The sequence below is a fragment of the Ranitomeya variabilis genome, chromosome 2 (genome assembly GCF_051348905.1).
Source record: "Ranitomeya variabilis isolate aRanVar5 chromosome 2, aRanVar5.hap1, whole genome shotgun sequence".
Classification (NCBI taxonomy): domain Eukaryota; kingdom Metazoa; phylum Chordata; class Amphibia; order Anura; family Dendrobatidae; genus Ranitomeya; species Ranitomeya variabilis.
Genome location: NC_135233.1, coordinates 689,990,187 through 690,010,240, shown reverse-complemented (window position 1 = coordinate 690,010,240; position 20,054 = coordinate 689,990,187). Strand labels below are relative to the sequence as shown.

Below are 20,054 nucleotides of genomic sequence, written 5' to 3'. Positions count from 1 at the left end.
ACTGTTTTCTCTTGACATATTGTACTTCATAATAGTGGTAACATTTCTTTGATATAACTTGCGTTTATTTCTGAAAAAAATGGAAATTTGGTGAAAATGTAGAAAATTTCGCAATTTTCCAAGTTTGAATTTTTATGCCCTTAAATCAAAATACACACAAAATACTTAATAGGTAACATTTCCCACATGTCTACTTTACATCTGCACAATTTAGGAACCAAAATTTTTTTTGTTAGGGAGTTATAAGGGTTAAAAGTTGACCAGCAATTTCTCATTTTTACAACACCATTTTGTTTTTAGGGACTACATCTCATTTGAAGTCATTTTGAGGGGTCTATATGATAGAAAATACGCAAGTGTGACACCATTCTAAAAACTGCACCCCTCAAGGTGCTCAAAACCACATTGAAGAAATTTATTAACCCTTCAGGTGTTTCACAGGAATTTTTGGAATGTTTAAATAAAAATTAACATTTAAATTTTTTTTACACAAAATTTATTTCAGCTCCAATTTGTTTTATTTTACCAAGGGTAACAGGAGAAAATGGACCCCAAAAGTTGTTGTACAATTTGTCCTGAGTACGCCGATACCCCATATGTGGGGGTAAACCACTGTTTGGGTGCACCGCAGAGCTCGGAAGGGAAGGAGCGCCATTTGACTTTTCAATGAAAAAATTTACTGGAATTGAGATGGAACGCCATGTTGCGTTTGGAGAGCCCCTGATGTGCCTAAACATTGTAACCCCCCACAAGTGACACCATTTTGGAAAGTAGACCCCTTAAGGAACTTATATAGATGTGTGGTGAGCACTTTGACCCAACAAGTGCTTCACAGAAGTTTATAATGCAGAGCCGTAAAAATAAAAAATCATATTTTTTCACAAAAATGATCTTTTCGCCCCCAATTTTTTATTTTCCCAAGGGTAAGAGAAGAAAATAGACCATAAAAGTTGTTGTGCAATTTGTCCTGAGTACGCTGATACCCCATATGTGGGGATAAACGACTGTTTGGGCACATGGCAGAGCTCGGAAGGGAAGGAGCGCCATTTGACTTTTCAATGCAAAATTGACTGGAATTAAGATGGGACGCCATGTCGCGTTTGGAGAGCCCCTGATGTGCCTAAACATTAAACCCCCCACAAGTGACATCATTTTGAAAAGTAGACCCCCTAAGGAACTTATCTAGATGTGCTTTGAGAGCCTTGATCCCTCAAGTGTTTCACTACAGGTTATAACGCAGAGCTGTGAAAATAAAAATTCTTTTTTTTCACAAAAATGATTTTTTAGCCCCCAGTTTTGTATTTTCACAAGGGTAACAGGATAAATTGGACCCCAAAAGTTGTTGTCCAATTTTTCCTGAGTACGTTGATACCCCATATGTGGGGGGAACCACTGTTTGGGTGCATGGCAGAGCTCGGGAGGGAAGGAGTGCCATTTGGAATGCAGACTTAGATGGATTGGTTTGCAGGCATCGCGTTGCATTTGCAGAGCCCCTGATGTACCCAAACAGTAGAAACCCCCCACAAGTGACCCCATATTGGAAACTAGACCTCCCAAGGAACTTATCTAGATGTGTTGTGAGAACTTTGAACCCCCAAGTGTTTCACTACAGTTTATAATGCAGAGCCATGAAAATAAAAAATATTTTTTTCCACAAAAATGATTTTTTAGCCCCCAGTTTTGTATTTTCCCAAGGGTAACAGGAGAAATTGGACCCCAAAAGTTGTTGACCAATTTGTCCTGAGTATGCTGATACCCCATATGTGGGAGGGAACCACTGTTTGGGCGCATGGCAGAGCTCGGAAGGGAAGGAGCGCCATTTGGAATGCAGACTTAGATGGATTGGTCTGCAGGCATCACGTTGCATTTGCAGAGCCCCTGATGTACCCAAACAGTAGAAACCCCCAAAAGTGACCCCATATTGGAAACTAGACCTCCCAAGAAACTTATCTAGATGTGTTGTGAGAACTTTGAACCCCCAGGTGTTTCACTACAGTTTACAATGCAGAGCCGTGAAAATAAACGATCTTTTTTTTCCCACAAAAATGATTTTTAGCCCGCCAAATTTATTTTTTCCCAAGGGTAACAAGAGAACTTGGACACCAAAAGTTGTTGTCCAATTTGTCCCGAGTACGCTGATGCCCCATATGTTGGGGTAAACCCCTGTTTGGGCGCACGGTAAAGCTCGGAAGGGAAGGAGCACTGTTTTACTTTTTCAATGCAGAATTGGCTGGAATTGAGATTGGACACCATGTCGCGTTTGGAGAGCCCCTGATGTGCCTACACAGTGGAAACTCCCCAATTCTAACTGAAACCCTAATCCAAACACACCCCTAACCCTAATCCCAATGGTAACCCTAACCACACCCCTAACCCTGACACACCCCTAACTCTAATCCCAACCCTAATCCCAACCGTAAATGTAATCCAAACCCTAACCCTAACTTTAGCCCCAACCCTAAGCCTAACTTTAGCCCCAACCCTAACCCTAACTTTAGCTCCAACCCTAGCCCCAACCCTAACCCCAGCCCTAACCCTAGCCGTAACCCTAGCCCTAACCCTAGCCCTAACCCTAGCCCTAACCCTAGCCCTAATGGGAAAATGGAAATAAATACATTTTTTTAATTTTATTATTTTTCCCTAACTAAGGGGGTGATGAAAGGGGGTTTGATTTACTTTTTTATAGCATTTTTATAGCGGATTTTTATGATTGGCAGCCGTCACACACTAAAAGACGCTTTTTATAGCAAAAAAGTTTTTGCGTCTCCACATTTTGAGACTATAATTTTTCCATATTTTGGTCCACAGAGTCATGTGAGGTCTTGTTTTTGTGGGACGAGTTGACGTTTTTATTGGTAACATTTTCGGACACGTGACAGTTTTTGATCGCTTTTTATTCCGATTTTTGTGAGGCAGAACGACCAAAAACCAGCTATTCATGAATTTCTTTTGGGGGAGGCGTTTATACCATTCCACGTTTGGTAAAATTGATAAAGCAGTTTTATTCTTCGGGTCAGTACGATTACAGCGATATCTCATTTATATCATTTTTTATGTTTTGGCGCTTTTATACGATAAAAGCTATTTTATAGAAAAAATAATTATTTTGGCATCGCTTTATTCTGAGGACTATAACTTTTTTATTTTTTCTTTGATGACACTGTATGGCAGCTCGTTTTTTGCAGGACAAGATAACGTTTTCAGCGGTACCATGGTTATTAATTTCCGTCTTTTTGATCGCGTGTTATTCCACTTTTTGTTCGGCGGTATGATAATAAAGCGTTGTTTTTTTCCTCGTTTTTTTTTTTTTTACCTACGGTGTTAACTGAAGGGGTTAACTAGTGATACAGTTTTATAGGTGGGGTCATTACGGACGTGGCAATACTAAATATGTGTACTTTTATTGTTTTATTTTTTTATTTAGATAAAGAAATGTATTTATGGGAATATTTTTTTTTTCTTTATTCAGGAATGTTTTATTTTTTTTTAACACATGTGGAAATTTTTATTTTTATTTTTTTAGTTTGTCCCGGGGGGGACATCACAGATCGGTGATCTGACAGTTTGCACAGCACTCCGTCAGATCACCGATCTGACTTACAGCACTGCAGGCTTACCAGCGCCTGCTCTGAGCAGGCACTCGGTAAGCCACCTCCCTCCCTGCAGGACCCGGATGCCACGGCCATCTTGGATCCGGACACCTGCAGCGAGGAGGAGGTAAGAGACCCTTGCAGCAACGCGATCACATCGTGTTGCTCCGGGGGTCTCAGGGAAATGCTTAGGGAGCCCCCTCCCTGTGCGATGCTTCCCTGTACCGCCGGCACACCGCGATCATGTTTGGTCGCGGTGTGCCGGGGGTTAATGTGCCGGGGGCAGTCCGTGACCGCTCCTGTCACATAGTGCCGGATGTCAGCTGTGATAATCAGCTGACACCCGGCCGCGATCAGCCGCGCTCCCCCCGTGAGCACCGCCGATCGCGCTGGACATACTATCCCGTCGGTGGTCATACGGGCCCAACCCACCTCGACGGGATAGTACATCCAATGTGAGAAAGGGGTTAATGGAATGGACAAGTAATTCTGTTAGAAAATGGATGTGTCAATAGTTCCATAATTCTGTAGGTCCTCTAGATGCAAACAGGTTGTTAATGTGTCTATTGTAGGAAGTATAAGGAAGAACATCTCTCCTTGTAGAGAATGCCAAGCTGGTGTAAGGAGATTTGTATGCCATATAATGTTCCTTTGGGAATTATACACATGCAAATAGTCTTTTCAAAGAAGAATAAGAATTGAACCCTAGTGAAACTTATTAGGGGTATCAATGCTAAAAGTCAATAATGACCCATTAATGAGTCTTTCCACATGATTTGGAATAAAAATTCAAACATACACTCACTGGCCACTTTATTAGGTACACCTGTCCAACTTCTTGTTAACACTTAATTTCTAATCAGCCAATCACATGGCGGCAACTCAGTGCATTTAGGCATGTAGACATGGTCAAGACAATCTCCTGCAGTTCAAACCGAGCATCAGTATGGGGAAGAAAGGTGATTTGAGTGCCTTTGAACGTGGCATGGTTGTTGGTGCCAGAAGGGCTGGTCTGAGTATTTCAGAAACTGCTGATCTACTGGGATTTTCACGCACAACCATCTCTAGGGTTTACAGAGAATGGTCCGAAAAAGAAAAAAAATCCAGTGAGCGGCAGTTCTGTGGGCGGAAATGCCTTGTTGATGCCAGAGGTCAGAGGAGAATGGGCAGACTGGTTCGAGCTGATAGAAAGGCAACAGTGACTCAAATCGCCACCCGTTACAACCAAGGTAGGCCTAAGAGCATCTCTGAACGCACAGTGCGTCGAACTTTGAGGCAGATGGGCTACAGCAGCAGAAGACCACACCGGGTACCACTCCTTTCAGCTAAGAACAGGAAACTGAGGCTACAATTTGTACAAGCTCATCGAAATTGGACAGTAGAAGATTGGAAAAACGTTGCTTGGTCTGATGAGTCTCGATTTCTGCTGCGACATTCGGATGGTAGGGTCAGAATTTGGCGTAAACAACATGAAAGCATGGATCCATCCTGCCTTGTATGGAGCATCTTTGGGATGTGCAGCCGACAAATCTGCGGCAACTGTGTGATGCCATCATGTCAATATGGACCAAAATCTCTGAGGAATGCTTCCAGCACCTTGTTGAATCTATGCCACGAAGAATTGAGGCAGTTCTGAAGGCAAAAGGGGGTCCAACCCGTTACTAGCATGGTGTACCTAATAAAGTGGCCGGTGAGTGTATGTTCCATTTGCAGACGTGTTTTGTTGTGATTGTCCCTCAGTGAAAAATAGGAGGTCTGATTTGGCTGTGTGAGAGGCCTCTGACAGGTGGTCTGAGAGGGAACTTCTCTTCAAGTGGAGAGTGTAAAGCCAGCATAAGAAAATTTATAGGAAATGCAATGCTCCTCTGGGGAATTAAACATACTAATAGCCTCTTCAGAGAATTGGATTGCTATCACCCAATAGATGCCACTAGAATTCAAGTCCTCCAGCAGCAGTCCACTCCTTGTGAATCTCCCCCATATTTTTGAATGTCCTTTTCTTAACAATACTTTCAAGGCTGCGATTATCTCGGTTGCTTGGGCACCTTTTTCTACCACATTTTTTCCTTCCACTCAACTTTCCATTAATATGCTTGGATACAGCACTCTGTGAACAGCCAGCTTATTTAGCAACTAGATGGTGGCCTGATTCTAACGCATCGGGTATTCTAGAATATGCATGTCCACGTAGTATATAGCACAGCCCACATAGTATATTGCACAGCCCACGTAGTATATTGCCAAGCCACGTAGTATATTGCCCAACCACGTAGTATATTGCCCAGCCACGTAGTATATTGCCCAGTGTCGTAGTATATTGCCCATCCACATAGTGTATTGCCCAGTGACGTAGTATACAGCACAGAGCCACGTAGTATATTGCACAGCGACGTAGTATACAGCGCAGAGCCACGTATTATATTGCCCAGTGAAGTAGTATACAGCACAGAGCCACGTAGTATATTGCCCAGCCACATACTATACTGGCCAGTCATGTAGTATATTGCCCAGCTACGTAGTATATTGCCCTGCCACGTATGTCACAGGTTAAAAAATAAAAAAATAAACATATACTCACCTTCCGAGGGTACCCTTGTAGTTCTGTCACCTGTGTGCGGTGCAGGCGGCAGCTTCCGGTCCCAGGGTGTGATGACGTTGCGGTCACATGACTGTGACGTCATGGAAGGTCCTTCTCGTCATGGAAGATCCTTGCCACCGGAACCTGCCGCTTGCATGGAGCGGTCACCGGAGCGTCGTGAGGAGCGGGAAAGGCGGCGTAGGTGAGCATATAATGTTTTTATTTTTTTTTAACATTAGATCTTTTTACTATTGATGCTTCATAGGCAGCATCAATAGTAAAAACTTGGTGACACAGGGTTAATAGCGGCGGTAACGGAGTGAGTTACCAGAGGCATAATGCGGTCCATTACCGCTGGCATTAACCCTGTGTGAGCGGTGACTGCAGGGAGTATGGAGCGGGCGCCAGGCACTGACTGCAGGAGAGTAGGGAGGGACTAATCGGACTGTGGCCGTCGCTGATTGGTTGCGGCAGCCATGACAGGCAGCTGGCGAGACCAATCAGCGACTTGGATTCCATGAGAGACAGAGGCCGCGACCAATGAATATCCGTGACAGACAGAAAGAAAGACAGACAGACAGACAGAAGGACAGGCAGAAAGACGGAAGTGACCCTTAGACAATTATATAGTAGATCACCTTTTGTGGCTATCCCTCATTGTGGAGTGTGTCAATGACTGCCTTCTGGACATCTGTCAAGTCAGTAGACTTCCCCATGATTGTCAAGCCTACTGAAACAGACTAAAGAACCTTTTTAAACATTTAGAAAGCCTTTGCAGGTGTTTTTGTTAATTATTCTAATTTACTGAGATAATGACTTTTGGGTTTTCAATGGCTGTAAGTAGGGTTGAGCGACCTTTACTTTTATAGGATCGGGTCGGGTTTCACGAAACCCGACTTTTTCAAAAGTCGGGTCGAGTGAAATCGGCCAATCCTATAAAAAAGTCGGGGTCGGGGTCGGCCGAAACTCGAAACCCAATGCAGTGCATTGGGTTTCCAATGGTTCCCAGGGTCTGAAGGAGCGGAAACTCTCCTTCAGGCCCTGGGATCCATATTTAAGTGTAAAATAAAGAATTAAAATAAAAAATATCGCTATACTTACACTCTGACGGGCCCTGGTACTAACCGGGAACCTTCCTTCCTTAGAATCAGCCTTCCAAGACCTGCGGTGACGTCGCGGTGACGTCGCGGCTTGTGATTGGTCGCGCGGCCCCCATGTGACCGCTCGCGCCACCAATCACAAGCCGCGACGTCTCCGTGACATCACCGAAGGCCCTGGAAGGGCTGATTCTTAGGAAGGAAGGCTGCCGGAACGAAGCCGAGGGTGAGTATATTCCTATTAGGTATATACTCACCCTCGGACATGCCCTGCTTCTTTCCGACAGCCTTCCTTCCTAAGAATCAGCCCTTCCAGGGCCTTCGGTGATGTCACGGTGACGTCGCGGCTTGTGATTGGTCGCGCGAGCGGTCACATGAGGGCCGCGCGACCAATCACAAGCCGCGACATCACCGCGACGTCACCGCAAGGCCCTGGAAGGCTGATTCTAAGGAAGGAAGGTTCCCGGTTAGTACCAGGGCCCGTCAGAGGGTAAGTATGGCGATATTTTTTATTTTAATTCTTTATTTTACACTTAAATCTGAATTCCGATACCAATTCCCGATATCTTAAACATATCGGGAATCGGTATCGGAATTCCGATTCCAGATTCAGAAGATCGCCGACTTCATGGCCGACCCCACACAGGGGTCGGGTCGGGTTTCATGAAACCCGACTTTGCCAAAAGTCGGCGACTTCTGAAAATTGCCGACCCGTTTCGCTCAACCCTAGCTGTAAGCCATAATCATCAACATTAACGTAAATAAACACTTGAAATGGATCACTCTGTTTGCAATGACTCTATATAATATATGAGTTTCACTTTTTGTATTGAAGAGCTGAAATAAATTAACTTTTTGATAATATTCAAATTTTGTGAGAAGCACTTGTTCATTGCTTTACTGATTTATTTTCCTCCTCTTTAATTATTTTATCTGCACTAATTAGAGATTCTAGATATAGCAGCTGCTGCTACTTTAGAATGTATAACAAGCCATTATATAATTCAACATCCAAGAACTTCTGTGATGGTGAGCACCTTGGCTCCCTTGAATACCATATGTTTGGAACTATTCTTCCCTAGTAGCAATACCTTTAGAAGATACTGTTATACTGACAGAATTTTAAAAATATTGCCACAATACATGTGTGTGATGCCATTAACCCCTTCATGACCTTGGGATTTTCCGTTTTTCCATGTGTCATGCTGCAGCAATGCAGGTATGTGCAGACTCCATGAAGGAGAGTGGGTGACAGAAAAAGAGGTCACACTTACCACACCGCAGCCCAGTGCATGCTGCAATGCGCCACCAGGTGGCGACAGAGAGTGGTCAAAACAAGCCAAGTCCGTAACAGTCGGTAAGCGTATAGTTTAAAGGGGAAAACAGAACTCATGGTCAATTTACAAGCCGAGGGTCCGAACCAGCCAGGAGCAAAGGTATCAGAGACGTTAGACAGAGAATGGAGTCAGAGTAAGCCAAAAGGTCAAAAAGCCAGACAAACGTGTGGTAACTAGTGTTGAGCATTCCGATACCGCAAGTATCGGGTATCGGCCGATACTTGCGGGTATCGGAATTCCGATACCGAGATCCGATACTTTTGTGGTATCGGGAATCGGTATCGGGATTAATATCAATGTGTAAAAGAAAGAATTAAAATAAAAAATAGGGATATACTCACCCTCCGACACAGCCTGGACTTTACCGCCGTAAATGGGAGCCGTTGTACCTAAAAATGCACGCTTGAAGGGCCTTAGATGAGGTCACTGCGCTCTGATTGGTCCGTAGCGGTCGCGTGACCGCTACGCGACCAATCACAAAGCAGTGACGTCACCTAAGGTCTTTCAAGCGCTTGAAAGACCTTAGGTGACGTCACGGCTTTGTGATTGGTCGCGTAGCGGTCACGCGACCGCTACGGACCAATCAGAGCGCCGTGACGTCATCTAAGGCCCTTCAAGCGCGCATTCTTAGGTACAACGGCTCCCGGTTACGGCGGTAAAGTCCAGGCTGCGTCAGAGGGTGAGTATATCCTTATTTTTTATTTTAATTCTTTCTTTTACACATTGATATGGATCCCAGGGCCTGAAGGAGAGTTTCTTCTCCTTCAGACCCTGGGAACCATACAGGATACCGTCCGATACTTGGTGTCCCATTGACTTGTATTGGTATCGGGTATCGGTATCGGATTAGATCCGATACTTTGCCGGTATCGGCCGATACTTTCCGATACCGATACTTTCAAGTATCGGACGGTATCGCTCAACACTAGTGGTAACAGAAACGGGAAGCAGGAGACAAAGTCAGAGTCTTAGCTGGGTCACAAACGGAGGGGATAAACACCAGAGTCAACCTAGGTCGGGTACAGGAGACAGGTCAGGTACAGGTAAGGGAGGTCAGAGGCAAAAGGTACACAGGGGTTTCACAGGTAGCAGTCTCAGCAAGCCAAAAACTATTACTGACACAAGCTGCCAGCAAGAGAACCAATAAATAGCCACTCCCAAATCAAAGAGAGGCAGGAATAGTTAACCCCACCATGACCAGGCTGGAGCAGTGGGAAAATGGCAAACTCCGACCCGGATCATGACAGTACCCTTCTCTCAAGGGGGGCCACTGTACCCCCAGGTTTCCCAGGATAGCGGGTGTGAAATGCCCAGACCAATCGATCCGCATGGACCGACCGTGCCGGAACCCAGGACCGGTCCTCAGGACCGTAACCCTTCCAATGAATGAGGTAGTGGAGGGAACAATGGACCATGCAGGAGTCCACAATCCGTTCCACCTCAAATTCATTCTGGCCTTCCACTTACACGGGTGGTGGAGGAGAAGGATACTCCCCTGAGGAAGGACCCAACGGTTTCGAAAGGGCTTTATGGAACACGTTGGGAATCCGGACAGATGGAGGAAGACGTAAACGAAAGGACACCGGGTTGACCACCTCCATAATCTCATAAGGGCCAATGAACTTAGGCCCCAACTTAGCTGAAGGAATCTTGAGCTTTATATTCCGGGTAGACAACTATACCTTATCCCCAACCCGGAATACAGGCCCTACAGATCGTTTTTTGTCAGCAAAGAATTTATATTTTCCCTGAGACCCGCCAATATTCTTTTGAACTTCCTGCCACACCTCCTCTAACCGTTGAATCGCAAAATCAGCCCCAGGGCATCCCGAATCCAGTCGGGAAAATTCCCCAAAATGAGGGTGGAAACCATAGTTACAGAAGAAAGGGGAGGTACCTGTGGACTGATTAATGCGATTATTAAAAGCAAACTCAGCCACAGGCAAAGACGAACACCAATTGTCCTGCCGAGCAGTGACCAGACATCACAAAATTTGTTCCAGAGACTGATTTGTTCTCTCTGTCTGACCATTAGTCTCAGGATGGTAAGCAGAAGAAAAGGTCAAACAGACACCCAGCCTTTTACAAAAAGCCCTCCAGAACTTGGACACAAACTGCACCTCTCTATCTGAAACCACATTCAAAGGCACACCATGCAATCGCACCACATGTTCCACAAACAACTTAGCAAGCGTCTCAGCATTCGGCAAACCTGACAAAGGCACAAAATGCGCCTGCTTACTAAATCTGTCCACCACCACCCAAATGACAGTTTTTCCATTAGAGGGAGGAAGATCGGTGATAAAATCCATAGACAGATTGGTCCATGGTCTATCAGGAATTGGCAATGGCACCAATTCCCTGGCCGGCCGATTATGCAAGTTCTTAGCACGGGCACATACAAAACAGGAGGACACAAATCTAACCACATCCGAGGCCAATGAGGACCACCAAAACAACCTAGCAATCGCTCTACGGGTGGCCGCGATTCCAGAGTGCCCACTCAAAACAGAATCATGAAACTCTCGGAGAACCCTGAGATGAAGTTGAACAGGCACAAAGAGTTTACCCACAGGCATAGACAGAGGAGCAAGAGACTGGGCCTCCCGAATCTCTTGCTCCAACTCAGAGGAAACCCCAGTCACCACCACACCAGGCTGAAGAATGGAGGAAGGAGGCTCAGGATGTGACATCAGGTCCAGACTACGAGACAAGGCATCAGCCTTAATGTTTTTAGAACCTGGCCGAAAGGTGATAGAGAACTGAAACCGAGAGAAAAATAGTGACCATCTAGCCTGTCTCGGAGTCAGTCTTTTGGCCGACTCAATATAAGCCAGATTCTTATGGTCCATAATTACAGTGATTTTATGGATAGCCCCCTCAAAAAAATGCCTCCATTCTTCAAAAGCCAATTTAATGGCCAACAATTCTCGATTCCACACATCATAATTCCTTTCTGCGGGAGAGAATTTCCTAGAGAAGAAAGCACAGGGTCTTAAGTTAGTTAGAGTGGCAGGTCCCTGGGACAACACCGCTCCCACCCCCACCTCAGAGGCATCCACCTCTACAATAAATGGTTCCGATGGATCTGGTTGGATCCAAACCAGGGTCGGACATGAAACATTTTTTTAATGCTGAAAAGGCCGCTACAGCAGGAGCCGACCAATTCTTTACATCAGACCCTTTCTGAGTTAAATCTGTGAGGGGTTTGACAATCTGCGAAAATCCCTTTATAAATTTTCGATAATAATTTGCGAATCCTAAGAAACTCTGGAGACCCTTAAGATCTTTAGGTTGCACCCAATCAACAATGGCCTGAACCTTTCTAGGGTCCATACGGAACCCCTCAGCAGACAAGATAAACCCCAGAAAGGATAATTCCTGAACAACAAATAAACATTTCTCAGGTTTAGCAAAAAGACAGTTCTCCTGGAGCCTCTGGAGAGCTGCACGAAGATGACCTATGTGATCCTGCCTATCCATTGAGTACACCAGAATATCATTGAGATAGACTACCATAAAGCGCCCAATGAAGTCAGAGAAGACATGATTGATAAAATTCTGGAAAACTGCTGGCGCATTTGTCACACCAAAAGGCATAACCAAATTCTCAAACAGTCCCTCTGAGGTGAGAAAGGCAGTTTTCCACTCATCCCCCTCACGTATATGGATAAGATTGTATGCCCCACAGAGGTCTAATTTAGAAAACCACTTGGCCCCAGACAGTTGGTTATACAAATCAGGGATAAGCAGGAGAGGATAAGTGTTCCTCACAGTAATCTTATTAAGCTCTTGGAAATCGAGGCATGGGCGCAGACCACCATCTTTTTTTTAACAAAAAAGAACCCAGCCGCCACAGGGGATACAGAGGGGCAAATGTGCCCTTTGCGAAGACTCTCAGAGATGTATTCTTTCATGGCAGATCTCTCAGGACCAGATAGATTGTATAAACGGGCCTTGGGCAATTTAGCATTAGAAACCAGGTCTATAGTACAATCAAATGAGTGGTGTGGTGGTAAAGCCTCAGCCTCTTTTTCCGAGAACACATCCTCAAAGTCTCTCAGGTACTCCGGAATACCCTCAAGACTGACGGATGACACAGACACCGAAATAAGGCAACATTTAGAACATTTAGGTCGCCACTTTCCAATATCCCGGGACCCCCAGTTAATTATCGGGTTATGTAGTTGTAACCATGGAAAACCAGTCCAGCCGGGAGATTGTCCAGGACAAAGCATGACATACGCTCCTGGTGTAAGGCCCCCACATTGAGGGTAAACTCCTCAGAAATTAAATTAACCCCACTCTTTGCGATAGGTGAAGAGTTGATAGCCACAAGTTTAATGGGAGTCTCCAGCCTAACTGTCCCTAACTTGCAAGTGGCCACCAGTTTGGAGTCAATAAAATTCATGGAGGACCCGCAGTCCACAAAAGCCAAGGTAGCAAAAACACAGTCCATAACAGTTAGTTCCACTTTCAACAATATCTTTGAAAATGAAGAAAAAGGTAAGTGTGAATCTGGGTGACCACCACGACAATCACCCAGATTCAGTCGCTTGTTAGTCAGTGAGCAGGAAGGACAGTCCATTTTCCAATGTCCGGGATCTCCACAGTAGAAACAGAGTTTGCCAAGTCGCCGACGTCTCCTCTCCTTTTCTTTGAGAGTGATGGCTCCCACTTCCACGGACTCAACGGGTGGCAAAGACTCTGGTTTACCAGGAAGAAAAGGAGCCTCCCGTTGCATGATTCCTCTCTCTCGTAACCTCCGATCCATGCGGACAGCCTGAGTCATGGCCTCTTCCAAGGAACTGGGTGAAGGATAGAGAGCCAGAACATCCTTTAAATGTTCAGACAGTCCCCTCAGGAACAAACACCTGAGAGCTGAGTTGCTCCAGGAAATCTCTGAAGACCACCGCCAGAACTCCGAACAGTACCACTCAGCTTAGAGCTTACCCTGAGAGAGCCCCATAATTGTGTCCTCTGCCAGTCTAACACGATAAGGTTCATCATATATCAGTCCCAGAGCATCAAAGAACATATTCACAGACATTTTTTCAGGGGCGGTCGGAGGTAAGGAAAATGCCCACGACTGCGTACCCTCCCGAAGTAAAGATGTAACTATCCCTACCTGCTGATTCTCATCCCCTGAAGATCGGGGTCTAAGGGAAAAAAAAAGTTTGCAACTCTCCTTGAACACATGGAATTTTTTCTTCTCACCAGAGAACGTGTCAGGTAGTTTAACATAGGGTTCAGGAGAGTGCAGAAAAACATCAGTCATCTCACCTGACTTACTGACAGATGGAGAAGAAACACCCTGGACTATCTTAACTGTTTCTGCAAGCTCCCTCTGCACCTGCTTCTGAGAGGTAGTCAAGGTCCTATGCTCCATGGATAATGTCTGCATCATCAGTGTCAAGTTAGTTATTTGATCAACCAAGGTATGCAGCGGATCCATGACCAGAGAGAGAAAAAAAAAAAAAAGTGTGAATCTCTTTTAAATGTTTTGAGGTCAGTGATAATGTCATGCTGCAGCAATGCAGATATGTGCAGACTCCATGAAGGAGAGTGGGTGACAGAAAAAGAGGTCACACTTACCACACCGCAGCCCAGTGCACGCTGCACTGCGCCACCAGGTGGCGAGAGAGAGTGGTCAAAACAAGCCAAGTCCGTAACAGTCGGTAAGCGTATAGTTTAAAGGGGAAAACAGATCTCGTGGTCAATTTACAAGCCGAGGGTCCGAACCAGCCAGGAGCAAAGGTACCAGAGACGTGAGACAGAGAACGGAGTCAGAGTAAGCCAAAAGGTCAAAAAGCCAGACAGACGTGTGGTAACAGAAACGGGAAGCAGGAGACAAAGTCAGAGTGTTAGCTGGGTCACAAACGGAGGGGATAAACACCAGAGTCAACCTAGGTCGGGTACAGGAGACAGGTCAGGTACAGGTAAGGGAGGTCAGAGGCAAAAGGAACACAGGGGTTTCACAGGTAGCAGTCTCAGCAAGCCAAAAACTATCACTGACACAAGCTGCCAGCAAGAGAACCAATAAATAGCCACTCCCAAATCAAAGAGAGGCAGGAATAGTTAACCCCACCATGACCAGGCTGGAGCAGGGGAAAAATGGCAAACTCCGACCCGGATCATGACACCATGTTTGTTTTTCGCTCCTCTCCTTCCCAGAGCCATAACTTTTTTATTTTTCCGTCAATATGACCATGTGAGGGCTTATTTTTTGTGAAACAAGTTGTACTTTTGAACGACATCATTGGTTTTAGCATGTCGTGTACTAGAAAACGGGAAAAAAATTCCAAGTGCGGTGAAATTGCAAAAAAAGTGCAAGTGGCGTTTGACAGCGGCATTTAACTAGTTAATAGCGGTTGGTGAATCGCGATTTCACCTGCCGCTATTGTGGGCACATGTCAGCTGTTCAAAACAGCTGACATGTCCTGGCTTTGATGCGGGCTCACCGCCGGAGCCCTGCATCAAAGAGGGGGACCTGACCTCGGATGCACTATCCCGTCCGAGGTCAGAAAGGGGTTAAAAATAAGAGGCAGGCAAAGGTTCAGCAAGGGCCCCCATGTACCTATTGTGGTTCCCAGTGGTCTGTAATTAGCATGGCCCCAGTTTTATGTATTTTTAAAAAGATGGTACACTTTAAAGATTGAAAGTAGTGTCAAAAATGAAATTGTATACAGATGTATCCATTTTTTTCAACTAAAATACAAGAGTGATATCAAGATGCAGAAAGTTAGCACTTAAAACAAAAAAATCCATTAAATTTGTATGGTTATGCGTCAAAATGCTACATTTGTAATATAGTAGATCTCATGAATGTCATAAATCAAAGTTTAAGTAGCTGTATAGAGACCAATACATATACTAAAAGTCATAAATACAGCTTGATGTTGCCAGTGCTGGGGAGATGAGATATAAATATATATTTGTGATTGTACTTAACTTGATTTGTTTTATTTGAATTTATAATATATCAATTCCATTTGTGTTTGCTTTTGTAACCTTGATTTGTGTTTTCCATGTAAAAATCAATTTATTAGATATTTCACTGTGATATTAAAATTCACTTTTCATGAATCATATTTACAGCCAGTGTCAGACATTCCCTATTAATATGCTGTATGTTTTCATTCACTTCAGAGCAGAATTTGTTATGTGAAAGAACTATAAAAGATATATGCGTTGTTGCTTTACTACTTCGCTATTCGATTTTTTTTATTTTTACAGAAAGATTTCATGAGTGTTGAGCTGAGTGATGGGCGTATAAAAGTTAGCTATGATCTGGGATCGGGGACTGCCTCTGCAGTTAGTAACAAGAATCATAATGATGGAAAATGGAAATCTTTCACCCTATCAAGAATACAGAAACAAGGTATGTAGAATCATGTATTTATAGCATTTCTTCATGTGGGGCCTATTTACAGCTGCTGCACTGGAAAATGGTTATGTCCAAGGTTAGCTAGTAACTTAAAGAGGTACTTCCATCGCAAATACCTCCAATTAGAAATGTAGTATAGCTTTTCTGATTCGCTATATCTCTTTCCTCATCTGCAGGCATTGCAGGATCTTGGGTATCCATGGTTACAACCACTGATATATTGACAGTTAGTTAGCTAGTTGCTAGTGGTCGAAACAATGGATATGAGGAAAGAGACATAATGAATCAGAAAAATTATGCTACATTTTTAATTGAAGGTATTTGCTAATATTATTGTTATTATACATACTACATATTGGGAGAGGATCTTGGAAAATGGGACAGCCTCTTTACGTAAGCGCAACTTCACTCAAATCAAGATGTGGCTCTACAGAGCCCGGATACAGTGCTCCAGTTCCAAAGATAACTCATTTGCAGTTTCAACACATTTTTGGTTCCTACTAAACAATCCTTATATAACCAAGGGATATTTTATATATATACATTAAGTATATGTGTATAAATTTGACATTAAAATAGTAAATACTTATAAATGACTTATTATGGTCCCATCACATTCAAATGTCTGCTCAAAGACAAATTGATCATGGTCTTCACATAGAAAAGAGGAGAGGTTGGCCCATATTGCTAGTAGTCATGCAGTTTTGATGTTAAAAGGGTTTTCAGTAGGGTTGAGCGACTTTCATTTTTTTAAGATCGAGTAGGGTTTTGGGAAACCCGATTTTGTCCAGAGTCGAGTCGAGTGCAGTCGGCCGATTATCGCTAAAAGTCGGGGATCGACCGAAACACGAAACCCAATGCAAGTCAATGGGGAAGCATAGTCGGCAGTGAGTGGAGGCCAGGAAAACACCTACAGTGCCCATTTTAATGCCAAAAACATCCATTCTTGTTTCTGAAGCTTGTCAATCTTAATTAACTTTATAATAATAGTTGGGCATAGGGAATTGGGGGTCATTTGGCAAAAGTTGTGGGGGGAGTAGGGCCGGCTCAAGTTTTTCGTGGGCCCAGGAAATGCGGACTACGTCACGGCGGTGTTGCAGGGAAAGGTAATTATTTAAAAGTTGCAAGTGCTGTGATCCTGAGCAAGCAGGGGGGGGGCCCACTCGTTCGCATTGCCACTGGCACAGGGCCCCTCAAAGTACGGCGGTGTGTTTGCATGGCGGGGGCGCCTCCCACCAGCAGCGACACTTTTGCGTACTCTGAGGGGCCCTGTGCCAGTGACGTCGCCAACGAGTATGCCCCCCCACCTGATGAAGGAACCTGCACTTTCATCTGCACCTTCCTCTTTGTCCCTGTGTAAGGTGGTATAACATGCGGGAAGGGGAACCTTACTTTCAGCAGGGACAGATTCTGGCTGTGTAGAGTACAAGGGGAATGTAGTGGTCTCGGTCAATGTACCAGCAGACTCATTTAGCAGTGGCTGGGCAATGGGCAGGATGAGGAGGAAACAGATATAGGGCCAAAGAATAAAGTAGGCTACATGCAGTTCAAAATTGGTAACAGGACTAAACAGGCGGCATTGCTTTGTTCAGTGGAGTAGCAAACCCAAGAGCAGCAGACACTGTTTCAAGGGCCTAACCACACTAGTAGGCCAAATGCAGTTTAATATCTGATAGTATAGGGCGAAAGCCAGAATGTGGAAGCTCAGCTTTGTTCAGTTGAGGACAACACCAGGGAGGGGCAGACACCTTTAGTAGGCCGGAAAAGCCTATTGCATTTTTTAAAATGGTAATTTGGAGCAGAAGGTTGAAGCTCAGCTTTATTTAGTTGAGGGCAACACCAGGGAGGGGCAGAAGCCGTTAGTAGGCCCTAACCACCTTTTTTTTTTTTAAAACCACATAATGAGAGCCGGAAGGTTGAAGCTCAGCTTTATTTAGTTGAGGACAACACCAGGGAGGGGCAGAAGCCGTTAGTAGGCCCTAACCACCTTTTTTTTTTTTAAAACCACATAATGAGAGCCGGAAGGTTGAAGCTCAGCTTTATTTAGTTGAGGACAACACCAGGGAGGGGCAGAAGCCGTTAGTAGGCCCTAACCACCTTTTTTTTTTTTAAAACCACATAATGAGAGCCGGAAGGTTGAAGCTCAGCTTTATTTAGTTGAGGACAACACCAGGGAGGGGCAGAAGCCGTTAGTAGGCCCTAACCACCTTTTTTTTTTTTAAAACCACATAATGAGAGCCGGAAGGTTGAAGCTCAGCTTTATTTAGTTGAGGACAACACCAGGGAGGGGCAGAAGCCGTTAGTAGGCCCTAACCACCTTTTTTTTTTTTAAAACCACATAATGAGAGCCGGAAGGTTGAAGCTCAGCTTTATTTAGTTGAGGACAACACCAGGGAGGGGCAGAAGCCGTTAGTAGGCCCTAACCACCTTTTTTTTTTTTAAAACCACATAATGAGAGCCGGAAGGTTGAAGCTCAGCTTTATTTAGTTGAGGACAACACCAGGGAGGGGCAGAAGCCGTTAGTAGGCCCTAACCACCTTTTTTTTTTTTAAAACCACATAATGAGAGCCGGAAGGTTGAAGCTCAGCTTTATTTAGTTGAGGACAACACCAGGGAGGGGCAGAAGCCGTTAGTAGGCCCTAACCACCTTTTTTTTTTTTAAAACCACATAATGAGAGCCGGAAGGTTGAAGCTCAGCTTTATTTAGTTGAGGACAACACCAGGGAGGGGCAGAAGCCGTTAGTAGGCCCTAACCACCTTTTTTTTTTTTAAAACCACATAATGAGAGCCGGAAGGTTGAAGCTCAGCTTTATTTAGTTGAGGACAACACCAGGGAGGGGCAGAAGCCGTTAGTAGGCCCTAACCACCTTTTTTTTTTTTAAAACCACATAATGAGAGCCGGAAGGTTGAAGCTCAGCTTTATTTAGTTGAGGACAACACCAGGGAGGGGCAGAAGCCGTTAGTAGGCCCTAACCACCTTTTTTTTTTTTAAAACCACATAATGAGAGCCGGAAGGTTGAAGCTCAGCTTTATTTAGTTGAGGACAACACCAGGGAGGGGCACACAGACAGACTCCTTTAGTAGGCCTGAAAAGCCTATTGCATTTTTCAAAATGGTAATTTGGAGCAGAAGGTTGAAGCTCAGCTTTATTTAGTTGAGGGCAACACCAGGGAGGGGCAGAAGCCGTTAGTAGGCCCTAACCAAAGTTGAAGGCCAAATGCAGTTTAATTTCTGATACTATAGGCCGAAAGCCAGAAGGTGGAAGTTCCGATTTAGACAGTGGAGCACAATTTGAATTAGGGACTGCAGACAGACTTAGTAGGCTGTCCCCTGTGGACCATGCATCCACCACATTAACCCATTGCGCCGTAATGGACACGTAATCTTCCGTGGCCATGCCTACAGGTCCATGCGTCTGTTGTCAGGTGCACCTTTGTACTCACAGATTGCCAGAGTGCATGGACAATGCGGTCTTCTACATGCTGGTGGAGGGTTGGGATGGCTTTTCTCGCAAAAGAAGTGTCGACTGGTTAGCTTGTAGCGTGGTACAGCGTAGTCCATCATGGCCTTATTAATAGTAAATAAAATATATAACTAGGCTCTATGAACTTTTAAATAGGTTCCAGGGGTACACGGGCAGCATTGGTGTGGTCAGTGGAGGAGTATTGCAAGTAGGGGCTGCAGACAGGCTATCAAAGGCCTAAAATAACAAACAGTAGGCAGTCATGGCAGTTTTACATCGGTTACATGGATACACAGGCAGGCACTCCAGGCAGCATTGTGGTCAGTGGAGGAGTATTGCAAGTAGGGGCCGCAGACAGGCTATCAAAGGCCTAAAATAACAAACAATAGGCTCATTGCAGTTTTACAGCGGTTACATGGATAGACGGGCAGGCAGCTTGGTGGTGGTGAGTGGAGGAGTATTTAAAGTAGGGACCGCAGACAGGCTTCAAAGGCCTAACATAAGAAAATGGGCTGGCTGTAGGCACTTTATAATTGGTTCCAGGGGTACACGGGCAGCAGTGGTCTGGTCAGTGGAGGAGTATTTAAAGTAGGGACCGCAGA

The 20,054-nt window shown here is 44.8% G+C and overlaps 1 protein-coding gene across 3 annotated transcripts in view; it reads left to right on the top strand.

Annotated features, from left to right (window-relative positions):
- The window catches only part of LAMA2 (laminin subunit alpha 2), a 1,287,603-nt gene that overhangs the window by 1,132,984 nt on the left and 134,565 nt on the right, over positions 1 to 20,054 (top strand). For all 3 annotated transcript variants that reach the window (XM_077289387.1, XM_077289386.1, XM_077289385.1), the window contains one exon: positions 15,839 to 15,983. In XM_077289387.1, the coding sequence (XP_077145502.1) occupies positions 15,839 to 15,983 (145 nt within the window). The remainder of the gene's footprint in view (positions 1 to 15,838; positions 15,984 to 20,054) is intronic.